Source organism: Micromys minutus (assembly GCF_963924665.1).
Source record: "Micromys minutus genome assembly, chromosome: 24".
Classification (NCBI taxonomy): Eukaryota; Metazoa; Chordata; class Mammalia; order Rodentia; family Muridae; genus Micromys; species Micromys minutus.
The window spans coordinates 47,403,207-47,417,871 of record NC_137959.1 but is presented as its reverse complement, the minus strand read 5'-3'; the positions used below and the strand labels follow the sequence as shown (position 1 = coordinate 47,417,871).

The 14,665-nt window shown below is 47.8% G+C and overlaps 1 protein-coding gene across 1 annotated transcript; it reads right to left on the bottom strand.

Moving 5' to 3' along the window:
- Positions 1 to 424: 424 nt before the first annotated feature.
- Positions 425 to 3,664, bottom strand: MAP10 (microtubule associated protein 10). Its single transcript, XM_080937023.1, has one exon. The coding sequence runs from the start codon at positions 3,648 to 3,650 to the stop codon at positions 1,029 to 1,031; it is 2,622 nt and encodes an 873-aa protein (XP_080793149.1). The 5' UTR covers positions 3,651 to 3,664; the 3' UTR covers positions 425 to 1,028.
- Positions 3,665 to 14,665: the final 11,001 nt, after the last annotated feature.

Genomic DNA, 14,665 nt, shown 5'->3' with positions numbered 1-14,665 from the left:
AGGCTCATTCCTGTCATCACTTTTATTCACAATGACCCTCAAAGAGAGACTCCTCTTCTCATTCTAAGTCTTACCTATCACTGTCACTCAGAACATGGTCACATAGCCATGTCATTGTTCACAGAGAATGGAAAACCAGGGCTTTGCCTCACAGGTCCCATAACATCCGCATCATTAAAAAGTCTAAGAGTTGTAGTGTAGCACAGCTGTGTGAAAATTCCCACAGATATCAGAACACAGAAGACATACATAACTGATGACTAGGGCATATGAAACAAGCTCTACCACCTTAAAAATAAGCACCAAGCAACCTGGAAACTGAGTGTTTATTAAATACACAGAAGTATTTAATGGTAAATCAAACTCCTCTTTGTGGAACTATGAGAGATAAAGCTTCACTTTGTTCTCTCTAAATGCCCGAGAACACCTGAAGTGTGTTTATATGCAGCAAAAGTAAAGCATTACCCAAATATGCCTCTATTAGGGAGTTTCCATGCTTCTTGTTGGTGTTAGTACTACAACCTATGGTAAGCATTTTAAATGCTAAGATATTTGTTCAGCAACTTCATAAAAACTAAGGTAATACTGGTGTGTAAAGCAGGACACACTCTCATCAAAAAACATAAGCTCAAATGAGTGTTCAAGTAAAAAGGAGAGTAAATAATAACGGATGTTATGAAAGTCTGTAAATCCAGAGCCCTTAGCAGCAGGGGTAGATCACAAATACACTTCTGCATCTCAAGCTCTAACACATCCTTTACAAGATTTATTCCCATTAATACAGATATGATCAGAGAGTATACAGACATACTTTTAATCTTAAGCATTTTACAAAGGAATCACTCCTAAGCCTAACAGTGACTTCAAAGTATAATCAGCTTGAAGGGTAAGGCACTAAACATCAATGACAAACTATTTACAACTCTTAAGAACTAACACATACACACTGAGGTTAGATGTGAGTTATTACAACTCTTCAGTATCGGCACCCAGCAGCTACAGAACTAGTTTTCGAAAGTAGCATACTTTTACACTGTATATCCTGGAAGTTTATTTATTACTAACTCGCAGATGTCTCTGCACTGTTTAGAGATGCGCAGTGAACCAAGGCCATCTTCCTCTTCTTGGAAATCAGCTGATGCACTGTCATCTATGGCCTTGAGTTCTAGCTCAGACAAGTTTGATGGCTCGTAAGAACTAACTTGAGATGTCCTTGGTGACTGGCTTTTCTCAGACGACTTGTGACCAGCTCCTATTTTAAGTTTAGAGAAGCTGTCCTGTCCTCTCCTCATAACCTTTAAACTACCCATATCTGCCTGGTTTTCCTTTTCATTTGTCCACTGTGATGAAAAGTCACTGGTGGAGAGACTGGATGTATCCTCCACACTATCCTGAGTCTTCAGTACACGGGATCTTTTGTGAGAACACACTGGTGAGCCACTGGAAAAGGGAGGGGTGAGCACGGAACTCCCTTCACGACTGTTTTTCCTTGTTGACAGCCCTGCCTCACTTGACTTGCTTGCCAAACCCTCTTGTGCATGTTCTGGCCCTGTGCTGTAGTCAGGAGCTGGAGGACTTATGCTATTATTCTCAGCTGTGCAGAAGTCTTCAGAATAGCAAGGGCTGATGAACCCATCCCGGCTCTGGAGCTCCAAGATGCTCTCCCAGGAACTTTTTCTACTGGGTGGTCTATTTTCAATTATCTCGGCAGCACTTGTAGCGTTGACTTGCCTACCATCTTTACCCTCAGCTATAGTTTTGTCAACAGTAGGATCCTGTTGGGAAAGCCCTGGGCTTTGGACTTTCTTTTTCCATTTTTCTCCAAAAATATTTGATGGAGCTGTTTCTGGGGTGACAGAACTTGCAGGGCTCACGGACGCTCTCACCACAGTGACGACAGCTTTGTTTTTACTCTGGTCAACCGTTTTCATAGAGTGGCTTTGTTTCGCTTCTTTAGCTGTACTTGACTCATCAAAGCCTGCACTGATTTGCATTGAAGTGTCACTACCTTCAGCAAAAGACCCATTAGAGTCTAAAGATCTATCCCTGGGCAGCTGGCTTTGTACTGCCAAGCTTGATACTTTCCCATTAGAGTCTGATGGCATGTCACTGGGAAGCTGTGGTGGCATCTGGCTTTCTGCTGCCAAGCTTGAAACCTTGCCATTCCAGGACGGGATTCGGAACTTCGGCCCCACAGCTTGTATCCGTGACCTCCTGTACTGCTCTCTCTTTTCATGTACAACCAGCATGTCGGGGTTTGTCTGCTGTAAACGCAGTCTTAGTGTATTTGTTAAGCCATAAAGCAGCCTCCCCTTCCTAACCTTGGGTGGGGGGCTGCCACTGATCTTTGGATGTTTACCTTTAGGGTTCTTTTTAGACTGAGGATTCACGAACTTTTCATTGTCTCGAACAGAAAGCTTGTTGCTCTTAGATTCTGACTGAGATGTGGACTTGGTGGAAGGGTCTGGTCCCTTGTGCTCACCTCCGTACAACCAGGCTAAGTGGGGGTGCACGTGGGTGGGATTTGCCACGGGCTGGTTGCACAGCAAGGACAGCTCGATCAATAAAGCATTCAACAGAGGCAGCTGTCTTACTGCATTGACTGTGGTTTGTTCCGTCTGAGGAGGACACGGACCCTGCCTCTGTGGAGGATTTAGAAGCACCGGAGGGCTCTCCTGCATTGCAGATTTTGTATGCTTCACTGGCCTTATGGGAGGACCTACACGTTTTGTTTCAGGAAAAATGTCATCTAGATCCTCAGGTTCGTTTCTCTGAGGCTCAATAGTAATTTCAACCGTGGCAGAAGGAGTCTTTTCCTGAGTCAGATGCGTGTAATACAGAGGAGGAGGGCAAAATGTGTTGGTTTCAAAGTCCAGTTCTGTGACTTCCGGACTGACAGTCCTCCTACTGGGAGCGGGTGAACAAGGGGCAGAAGCCATGTCCCCAGAGCTAGCCTTACTGTGTAAGACTGCACCTTCCCAGGACTTCTGGACAGCTGAGGCGTCTGAGTCACCTGCAGACCAGCTGTTGATATCCTTGACACATGGCTCTGAGGCCTCCAAGAGGCGTGCATCTGAGACACACTGTAGACATCTGGCAGAGGTGTCTTTGGTGCATGGCTTCGAGGTCTCTTCGTTTCGTGGCTCTGATACCTCCAGGGCCTCGGAACCCGTGATATATGCAGGGCTCAGTGGGTCTTGTAGCTGTGGAGCCCCGGGGGGAAAGTGTCCCAGGTCGGACAGGCGGTAGAACAGTGCCAATTCCCCAACGTGCTCGGCCTCGGGGCCCCGCAGGGTGAATATACCTCGCTGGCCCAACGAGGGGACCAGCAGGATGTCGCAAGCCCCCAACAGGCGCGGCGCAGGGGTCGGGCCCGCGGGTAGCTGCAGCAGGATGACGCGCAGGCGCGGGCGATGCTGGGCGGCGGGGCGCAGGCGCAGTAAACAGGCTTTGCCGCGCCCGAAGCGGATGGCGCGGCGCTGGGGCTCCGGGGCAGGAGCGGCAGGCGGGAGGACAAGCAGCGGCGGAAAGTCCAGCAAGCGAAAGACCACAGCGGGGCTCGCGGCGCACGGCGACAGCCCGGTCTCCAGCCGCACCCAATCCACGAGCAGCTCCAGCGAGAAGAGCCGCCCGGCCGCCGTGGCCGCCATTGCTGTTGCCCCTCGCGACGCCACCAGCCCGCCCTACCGGCAGAAAGCAGGGGGCGTGGGTCACGTGACTGACTGCGGCTCTCGCGAGACTTGGCTTCCTGTCCCGAGTGTTCCTGGGAGCTCTTTTGCCTTTGGACTTTGGTCAGGGCTTGCTGTGTGGTGCTGAGAGTAAGCCTGCTGACCACTGCCCAACCAGCCATCTTTGTGGTTGCTGTACACCTCTCAAAGGCTGTAGCCTTGGTCACCAGCTCCTTCCTTTCTTTGTCCTCCCACACAGTGATCACTGGCAGGCCATGAGGCCCTCACTGCACTTCTGGCTTCTTGAAGCTTCCTTATCAGGTTTGACCTCAGCTTCCACTGTGTCCACCTAGCACCACCCACCCAGGTGCATCGGGTTAGCACACCCTAACAGACCAGAGCCCTCATCTCCCACCCTGACACCTGACCACCTGGTGTGTCTTCAAAAACACTTCTGCTATGTTGGCTTACCCAGAATGCTCTGCGGATGGGAACCCACTAACCGCAGGCCTGACTATATAATATGAGGACCTAACAAGGGACAGGGAGAGGTGTCGTGAAATATCCTAAGGTATTGAAAATGGTGGGGTCAGGGCTGGGGGGTGCAGCTCAGTGGAAGAGTGCTTGTTGATTGCATACACTCTTCAGTACCACCACCCTGAGAGCAGAGAAAGTGATTGGTTCAATTAGTAAGGTAAATGTTTGGTACACACGTCTGGGAGGAGTAGTGAGTGAAGGTAGCGTCAGCCATTGGAGCTCTGTCGTGCACAGGCTATGCGCTGAGAAAGTTAGCTCCAGCCCACTTTGTGAATTCACATCTCAGACCCAAGTTACATCCTCAGCCAACGTCTTCATTGTTGCATCTGTGAAGAAGCATGTGAAAGTTCCTGGTGTCGTTTTCTTTATGATCAGTGTATGTGTGTGTGTTCATGTCTGTGTATTTGTACATTTGTGTGTATGTATGAGTGTGTATGGGAAACAAGATCCCCAGTAATAAGTTGGTGATTAGTGAGAACAAAGGGGATAGGACCGGAACAGAGAGAAGGGAGTGATGGATGTGCTCCTTTAACACAACACAGTAGTTTTGTTTTTTAAGATCTTATGCACATGAGTGTTTTGCTTGCTTGTACATCTGTGCAAGAATGTATGGATGGTACCCACAGAGTTCAGAAGGGTGTATCTGATGAACTGGGTTACAGATCGTTGTGAGCCCCAGGATCTCTGTAAGAGCAACAGGTACATCCTCTGCCAAGCCATCTTTCCAGCCCTTGCAGTCCCTGATCTCAGGAAATCCCTGCCATGCTGCTCTCATGGCCTGGTACTTGTCACACCCTAGTATAGCTCCTTCCCTAACTCCCCATCTTACTGGTCAGCAGGGTCCACTCCCCTGGTTATTCAGTGCCACATACTCCAGACTATTAAGACCAAAGCCCTAGTTAATGAATATTTGGGGGCTTGAGACCATCCCCTTTTCTCAGTCAAATAGCAGACAGCCCAAAACTTCTCAAGTGTTGTGAGGCAAGCAGGAAGCTGAGAGGGGTTAGAGGGCCTAGTGTCTCCTGCTCACCTGGACTCTGATTGGCTGTAAGCACACCCACTGAATAGTCACTGCTTCTTACACCAGGCTAGCTGGCCTTCTCCCAGCAGGGGTGTGCTGCTATTGCAGTGTGCCTGTTCTGAGAGGCTTCTGCAGCAAGTGCTTTACCTACTGAGCAATCCTCTCAGCAAACAGGCATTTCCTTTCCCTGCAGGAGCTGTGAGGTTCTGGTCTGTCCAATTGTGCTGACTGTCCCAGGTAGCCGCTTCCTAAAGGGTGTTTGTAAGTAGGTCGAATATAAATAGCATGCAGGCTATTTATAGGTCTGAAAGGCCAAGCGTATCTGGAATTCTTGCTCATTGCTCAGTGCCAGCCACTTGAGGAAGAGGGGTGGTTCTGGGTAAATATAGCAACGGGGCCCCCTCTCCAGCTCTCCCCTATGATGCACGGGCAGTCCTTTGATAATGCTTCCCGAACTTCCCACCAAGTATTTTAGGTTGATAACTGCGATTTGCATTTAAAAGTTTATCTTCCTTTAAAAGCCTGCACGTGTGCATTGAGACTTATCCAGCTGGAACTTCAAACAGAAATCTGGCTCAGTCAGACTTTACACAAAGCAAAAAGTAAATGCTAAGCACACAAGGATTTTAAATAACAATGGCACGAAACAATCTCTTTAGCAGTCTGAGACCTCAGACTGGCTTCCCTGCCTCTATCTGCCCTGCCTGGTCCCGGTTCCCATCCCACCTCCTGCCTGGATGGGAACTGGTGCTGCTGCTGTGGGACCCTCCACCTCGGTGCCCCTCCTCCACCTCTCTGCCCATCTCAGCTATGATCTCAAGTCTCTCTGCCCGAAAGTAGCCTTTCTTCCCCATTGTACCTAACCACCTCACAAAGGGGTTTTATGTCTTATTCTTATGAGTCTGCCCTGGTTCTCCATGAGCTGCTTAGTATAACACTCTCCCTTTCTCTTCACAATGCCTCCCTCCCTTTCTTTCTTGAGTGTATGTGCACGTACCTGTGTGTGCAGGTGCACAAGCACATGTGGAGAGCAGAGGGCAGCCTCAGCATCATCCTCAACAACCTCATCAACCCTGAGACAGGGTCTCTACGGCCAGGAGCTCTGAGAATCACCTGAGACAAGAGTCGGGCTGTAGCACAGGCTTGTTTCAGATTAATAGGGATCCTGCCTCGGAGTTCTGAGTGCTGGAGTAACAGGCACGCCACACCCAGCCTGGGGTTTGTCCCTTTGCTTTTTGTGGGTCTACAGCAGCTAGCTCATTTAGTGAACTAATGAATTAAGAATGTAGTCTTTTGTGGGACTTGCTGGGTAGAGCACAGTAGTCCAGAAAATATCCCAACTTACAAACTTGAAACATTTAAAAGGACTCTGTAATACCTTTCTATCTGAAGTGTTTTTGTGCAGACCCTGGGTTTCATAGAAACCCACAGTACTTTCAAGACTGCATGGTCCTTTCCCTACCTACTGAGTTTAGTTGACCTTCAGCTTTGCAGTTATTCTGACTGGATCCAGGACCCAGGGAAAAGGGTGAACGCCCCTCCTTGGCTTGCTTTTCCATAGGATTTCTTTCCCATCAGATACCAACAGTATCTGATGAGCTCTGAAGGTGCTCATTTCCTGTAAGACAGCCAGAGGTGAGGCTACAAATGACCCCAGGCATCAAGGAAACTCTGAATCTTTGAAATTATGGTTCTTAGCAGAAGCCCCTGGGAAGGGAGCCCAGTCCACCCTGGTAAAAGCACAAATCAGCTTGCTGTGTGGTCCTTGGTCCCTGACTCAGGTTTTCCTTTCCTTTGAATCCTAGGTTCTGGTTTTTGTTTCCCACCTCCCATCTGCATTGCTTGGCATACGGGGCAGTACTGAGAGCTGCCAACAGAACCAACATGCACAAGGTTGGTAAGCACATTTCCCAGGACTTACAAGAAAGGGCATAGAAAACACTAAGAACAGCTGATAAGATGTAGAGAAATTGGCGTGCTGATGAACTTCTGGTACGAACATGCAATGCCTTCATCGCTGTGGAGATGAATTGAGGTGGGGATAGACTGAATTTTGTCTGTCAGAATCCACACATTGAAGCACGGGGTTCTAATGGAAGGGGAATCTGTACATGGTATTAGGACATGTCCCTAATCCAATAGGACTGGCTTCAAAGAGAATACAAGAGAGTATGTACAAAATTAAGATAGTGGCTACCCTAACCGTACATGCTCAGCCACCCCGATAGATCCCCATCACCATGCCCCTCCATGCTGGTGGATCTCCCCAACCCACTGTGATCCTCCATGCTGATGGGTCACCCTCCCCCACTTGGCCCTCCATGATGATGGGTCACCCTCCCCCACCTGGCCCTCCATGCTGATGGGTCACCCTCCCCCACCTGGCCCTCCATGCTGATGGGTCACCCTCCCCCTCCACGCTCCTCAGGCTGATGGGTCACCCTTACTCTTCCAGGCTCCACCATCTGTTCATCTGCCTCTTTTCTGTATCTTTTATTTTTCTGGCTACTTAAGATATTTTTACATGACCATTAATTTTCATTTGTGAATGAACCTTCTTCCTCTCAGAAAACAACACGTGTAAGTATTTGTGAACACCTGTAAAATGAGACTAACATATTTCATCTTCTCACACAATTAGAAGTCTTTCTATCCTCACCTTGAAGTCATGTTGCTCATGAACACTCTTGCATAGATGTTTTGGGTTTTTACTTCCTGGTTCTCGCTAGGGAAAGTTATATGACCTACTTTTAAACACTTATTTGTCCCCAATAGTATATATGTTCTGAAAAAAATGTTTACCGTAAATATGAGTTACAATCTAGATTTCTCACGGATTTTTTTTTCAGATGCCAACCTACTGACTTAAACCTTATGGTATGGAGGCTTTGTTCCAAGCTTGTAAGTTAGGGATGACATGGAACCTTTGTCACTTCCATATTTAGGCTTCCTCTTTATTTCGTTGGTACTTTAATTTTTAAACAGACTCATTGTGTATTCCAAGCTAGATACACACTCACCTTCCTGCAGCCCGAGCCAGTCCTGTTAGCTCTCTCCCCTGCCTCTATCATCTCTAATAAACACCACAGTGGATTCCCAGTCAGAGCCAGGAGGTCAGACTGTCCAAGCCCTGGCGCCTCTGAAACCCCAGGCACCTTGCAGAGCCCACACGTGAACTGCTCCAGAGAATGCACCAAAAGGCGGCTCCAGCAGCTTCAGCGGGTCTCTGTACTTAAGTGGCAGTCAATGCAGAAACCATGTAAGCTGGGCAACTAAATGCATAGTCAAGGTATTGAAAAGGTCAAGTTTAACTGTGTAAAGTGAATGTATTTGCATGAACTTGGGAGTTGTAAAGCCCTGTGAAAAATGTCACACTTTAGAATTATCCTTTCTAGATTCCCTGCAATGTTCTGTCTTTGTTTATTTTGTGGTCCTGCTCTGTTTCTCAGGAACTGCATTTCTGATTTCTCGTTTGTGTAGTAACATGTTTAGTGCAACTATAGTTTGACGCCTCCCAACTGAGATGAGGTTGGGTGCTGTCTTTGCTGTGAGTGCTGGAGTTGGGCCAAACACAGCAGGCCGTCCTGGTAAGAAACCCAATGGAGTGTGTCTATAAGTCCAGAGTCTCTGCACACTAAGGACAGGGACAGGAATGTTACCATCCCACAGTGCACACAGCCTCTCAGCACTCACAGTCTGGAATAGCACTTTCCAGGTGCTGTATATTCCGGAGTCCTTAGAGACACATCCAGTTCCCTGTTCAGAGCTCCAGGTCCAAGCAGCAGACATCCTTTCTGCAGTCCTCGGAGAGCCAAAACAGACAGTAATTTCCAACTTCCTTGTAGCGTTTTCTCTTTGTTAAGTAAGATTGCAGCTAAGTATTCTGCCGTATTAGCCTAGGACACACAACTCCTGAGAGACTAAAGTTGTTTGGTAGAAGGATTTGGAAGAGGCCCAGGGTGTAAGTTCTGCCTGGGTCAGAGCTGACCCTCAGGTTCTTATGCTCCAGGGTCCACCCTGACCACAATGACTCACTAGATCATCTTACTTCACAGAGATGATGTGAAAACCAACTGCTGGAGGGTGGGAAAGATTTCGGTTCCCTGGGAATGGGTGGATGGTAAAAACATGAGCGATTAATGTTATAGCAGTTAGGGTGATGTGTTTCTGCCTGTGAAAATCATAGTCCTGGTAAATATTAACTAGTTAGACACTGACAGTTGCTAATGAGTCAATAGAAGATTCACCCCCAGTGTTCTCCAGCAGACAGACCACCATACAGTTTTCAGATTGGAAGGGATCACGGGTATCACAGAAACCTTCACTGCCGTTTCACTGTGACTGCTGTTACAGTGTCTAGTTAGCAAAACACCCGAGTGCCATGGGAACGTGTGTAGGGCATTTTCTAGCCGACTTACTGCAGGCAGCTTTCTTGTCAGGCTGGTTTGGTTTGGTTTGGTTTGGTGTATTGTGTAAGTACAGGTACACGAATTCCACAGCACACTGCAGGTCATAGAGTGACTTTGAGCACGATTTCTGGGGATGGAACTTAGGTGGTCAGGCTTGCACGATGAGTGCTTCTAACCTCTGAGCCATCTGGCTGCCTTGACTCCTTTTTGGGTCTCACATAGGGTGACTAGTGAATGAGCCTCCCTCCAGCCCACTGACCTCTGTCTTTCAGTCCCAGGTTCCCACTGACATCCAAGAAGGCAGTGCTGAGCTCTACCATCTAGACAGAGAAGCAAGATGTTTGTCTGCCCAGGCAAAGCAGAGAGGAGCTGTGCAGCAGGAGCCGAGAGCATTTGGTAGAGGTGTGTGCATGCCAAGAAATCCTGGAGAGTCATTCCCTCAAAAGACCCTGTTTGAACACTCATAGGAGTCTCTGTGCGGGGAATGTGCTGTGTCTCACATGGTGGCCACTGTAGTGTGTGGCAGTGGTAGCCAGTGAAAGGCATCCTGGAGCAGCTACATCAGCACCAGATGGCAGCTGTTGGGGGCAGGGAGGTTCAAAGCCTGTCTCATCACTGGCAGTAAAGCCCAAGATACATCAGTCTAACCTCACTAATGGGATCCTTTCTGTGCTTCCGTGTTTTCACCTATAGAACCAGAGTGATAATGTCCATAAAAGAGCAATAATTAATTTGACTCACATATTAGAACAAATGGCAGGGTACCCACAGTAGATCAAAAAGTGATTGCTCCCAAATCTAGCTCGCTGAACCAGGAAGTTTATTGGGGTTACTTACAGAAACATGGTGACTCAAAGTAGTGGTTATAGACCATGTGGAGGGACCTTGTGACTCTAGTAAGCTTCAGGACCTCTCTGAGAGCTGATTGACTTTCTTCTAGGGCCTTAATGGAGGTGCTTCCCTTGACAGACAGTGGTTACACAGTACTGAAAGCAGTGCTCCAAAGGCCACTGTTGGGAAGTGTCTCTTGCTCAACTGTGTCCAAGGGAGTCTGCTTGGAGTCACCTGTGAGTGGGACAGCAGAGTCTGGCTGCCGGCCCAGAAGTGGCAGGGTTGAGCAGCCTGTCAGGAGCATTCTCATGCTTGGGCAGCTAGAAAGCACACTGGGCCTCAGGGTCAGGCCAGCACTGCAGTTAGCCCTCCAAGAGCAGATGCTGCCTGGGGTGAGGGACCAGCTGCTGATCAGAGACCAGTGCCTTCGAGGGGGCAGCAGCAGGCAGAAAGTCGTCCCGGGAATCGCCAGCTCGATGGGAAGCACCGGAGTGACTGCCTACCAGTGTCCCCAGCTGGCCACCATGATCACCAGGTGTCAGTTCCCCAGGAGGGCTGTGGACCTCAAGCCAGGTGGCTTTCAAAATGTGGCAGGCAGATTCTAAGCAAGTTGGCTGGGACTGAGGGTATCAGTCCATCCTTGGAGGAGGATCTGGATGGCTCACTTCCTGCCTACTACAGTCATCATGGGAGGAGGAAGACTGAAGGGAGATGAAGTCCTTACAGAGGTCATGACGAAGCTGCAGAGCCAATGGGACAGGACACTTCTCTTTGTCTCTTAGCAACCAGACCCAGAGCACACTTGGGTTCTAGTGCTGTCATTTGTTTTTAAATATTATTCTTTGACAACTTAGTGCATGTATGTAATATATCTTGTTCGTTTTTACTTTCTCCTACCTCTCCTGTTTCCATGTCGTTGTGTTGTGTTGTACTGTGTTGTGTTGTGTTTTCACTGAGTCTAACTGGAGCTGTGGGCATGAGGATGGATGAGTGACATTTAAAGGAGCAGAGTAACTTACCATGGCTACACCCCTGAAGAAAGGGCTCCCTTTCCCCAACCTCCACTAACTGCCAAGAGATTTTCAGAGAGGGGAGGAGCCTCCTGGCCCCTCCCTTATTCACAAGGTAATGCTGTTAAGACTCAGTGGGTCAGTAGCAATTACCACTTGAAACTTATTTTTCATTCATCTTACTTTCTGTGCATGGCTGTTTGGCCTGCATGTATGTTATGCACACATGTGTGCAGTGTGCATGGAGGCCAGATGAGGGTCTTTAGATGCCATGTGAGTGCTGGACATTGAAACTGGGTCCCCAGGAACTGGATGAGAGCAGCCAGTGCTTCCAACTGCTAAGGCATCCTTCGAGGCCTAAATCTATGAGATCTGTGAGTTTTCTTTTTATCCACCTTGTTCTTCTTTAATATATAGATGTGTGTGTTGTTGTGGATATTTGTGTGTGTGTATGTGTGTGTGTGTGTGTGTGTGTGTGTACTGAGGCCAGGAAACCAACTTTGTGTGTTCTTCCTCAGGTAGCTCTCATCTTTTTTTCTAGCCTTGAAACTCATCTAACGGTGTAGGCTGGCTGGGGATGTGTGAGGTTTTGCTTCAATGGTATGAAACAAACACTTAAAAAATCTCAACAGATTCTAGACCAAACTCAGGTCCTCTGGCTTGCAAGACAAGCCCTCTACTGACTGAGCCATCCCACAGCTCCACCAGATACCCTGTCTATGATTCTGAGCAAAGGGGCGTGAATGTTCACAAAGGACCAGCAGGAGACAGGCACTTGGTGAAAAACAGCTCCTGCAGGAGCTGCTGTCCAAAGGACTCAACACTGTATCATACAAACAAGTGGAAGGAATTCTAGCCTTGAGGTCCAAGGATGAAAGCACATCTTCAGAGGAAAGATAAGTCTACAGTCTCTTAAAACGAACTGCTTGCCTCCCTCACAAAAGATGGTGAGTGGAGCTAGTGTAACCTAAAGTAGTCACATTAGTAAAATCCATAAAGTATCAAAACAGGTATACTGATACAACAAAAAAAATGAGAAATTTATTAATGAAGCACTAGAGGAATCCACGTGAGACAGCACCGTGGCGGGGGCCTTAGTTTGGTGCTAATGCTGTTGACAGTTCCATCACAATAACAGCATGAGTCTGGTGCAAATGCTACACCGTCATTGTTCTTAAAGTTGGCGTGCCACCCTAGGCTGTCAGATCACTTAATTCTGCTACAGCTTTTTCCTGGCCAGCCCAGTGGGAAGCGTTTCATTATGCCGTGCACTGCCTGCTGCCAGGCAGCCACCAGGTCAAAGTCATGGCTCGCATACAAAGTCTGTTCTCTCCTCTTCTCTGCCCATAGATACAGAAGGAATTGATTCCCTTCTCGCTGGTGGTTCTAGGCTTACTTCTGTTGCTGTGACAAATACTCTGACCAAAATCAACAATAGGGGAGAAAGCTGATTACTTGTAATTCTAGGTCTCAGTCCATTATTGAGGGGAGTCATGACAGGAACTTGAAGGCATGCCTGCTTGCTCAATGTTACACACAGCATGACCTCTGACCAAGGATTCACTCTTCACAGCCAACGAAATGTGTCAGGGACCACTGAGGATGCTACTTGCTAGCTGGCTCACAGGCTAACTCATACTCAGATAGCTTTCTCAAACAGATATGTGCTTAGAAAATGGTGTTGCCCATAGCAGGCTGCAACTTCCTATACCAACTAACAGTAAGATAACCCCACCCTAGACATGCTGAGCTCAGACAATCTGAGCTAGGCAATTGCTCAACTGAGATTCTCTTCTCAGATAATTATAGGTTGTATCAAATTGACAGTTAAGGCTAACCATGACACCAATAGACTTTCTATTTGTTGTAGATGACTGTCCTCTACCTCCCGAGCACTGGACAGCAACTAAGAGAGCATTTAAGTGGGCTCTCCCCGTCTCAAGCAGCCATCACTGGTCTAGACTTGGCTCATAACATTCATTCCCCTTGACCATGTGGTTGGGCAAGTAGGTTCCAATAGGTGATCCTATTCCCTGTGCTATAGTTTGAATCTCAATATTTCTCCAATGCCTCAGGTCAAAAACTTGGTCCTCAGATGCTACTGGGAGGTAAAGGAGTCCTTGAGAGGTGGGACTGAGTGAACAGAACTTATGTTTTTGGGGTGTGCCTCATGATAGTTAGGTCATCCCCTCCCCATTTCTTCTTTCTCTTATTTGCTTCCCATCAAGGTGAGTGGTTCTGCCCCTACAGCCTCCCTTGTTCTTCCTTTATGAACTGCCTCACCTCAGGCCTGTAGTGTGAAGGAAGGCCTCAGAAACCTGTAGAACTTCGAAGCAGAATAGACCTTCATCAGTTAGATTTGGTGACTCACACCTGAGACCCCAGATCTTGGGGTAGAGACAGAACGATCAGGGATCACCCTTACCTTGATAGTGAGTTCAAGAACATCTTGGAGTACATGAGATCCTGTCTTTAAAAACCAAACAACAAAAGCAATCCCCCAACTCTTCTCTCTGTAAAGCGGTTGTCATCTGTCTTGTTTCTGCCATGCAAAGCTACAGGCCCACAGTGTGCACAAGGTGCCGACGGGACAAGGCCGTTCCGTCTTCTGAGCATGCTCACCAGGCTGTGGTGAGCCTGAGCTCTAGTGCAGCACCCTCTCACAAGGAACTTACAAGCTCCCTTCCTGATGAAGGGCACCCGTGACAGTCCATACACCCCAGGCATGCACCTGAGACACAAGTCCTGCTCCCCAGGGTTGATTTCAGATGGGGTGAGGAGAGAACTCTAGGCATATCCAGTTAGATGGTTCTCAGAAATTCACTTCCTTGGGTTGTAAAGTTGTTTGCAATCAGATTTAGAGGTCCCCCCACCACACACATATACACATACATACAATTCTAAGAGCAAAGGGACAAAGTTAAATGTCTTCATGTGATAATTTTAGGATTTTAAAAGAAGGTCTCATGCCCTGTGGTTGGAGTGAGGAGACTTTCCAAGAATGCACCACAGGGTTAGGACAGGGTTATGACAGGGTTGTACCAGAATGTCAGGAAATTAACAATTTGGAACTTTCCTGCAGATAAAACCTTGAAGCCAATTTGGGGCATTCTAAGCACAAAGTGACTTTAACATTAACTTTAAATTGAAGTTAATTTATTTGTGGTTATAGGATATTTCAAAGCAAGA

Bases quoted from the DNA above. Each gene is read 5' to 3' on its own strand.
- MAP10 (XM_080937023.1), bottom strand. From the start codon at position 3,650: ATGGCGGCCACGGCGGCCGGGCGGCTCTTCTCGCTGGAGCTGCTCGTG.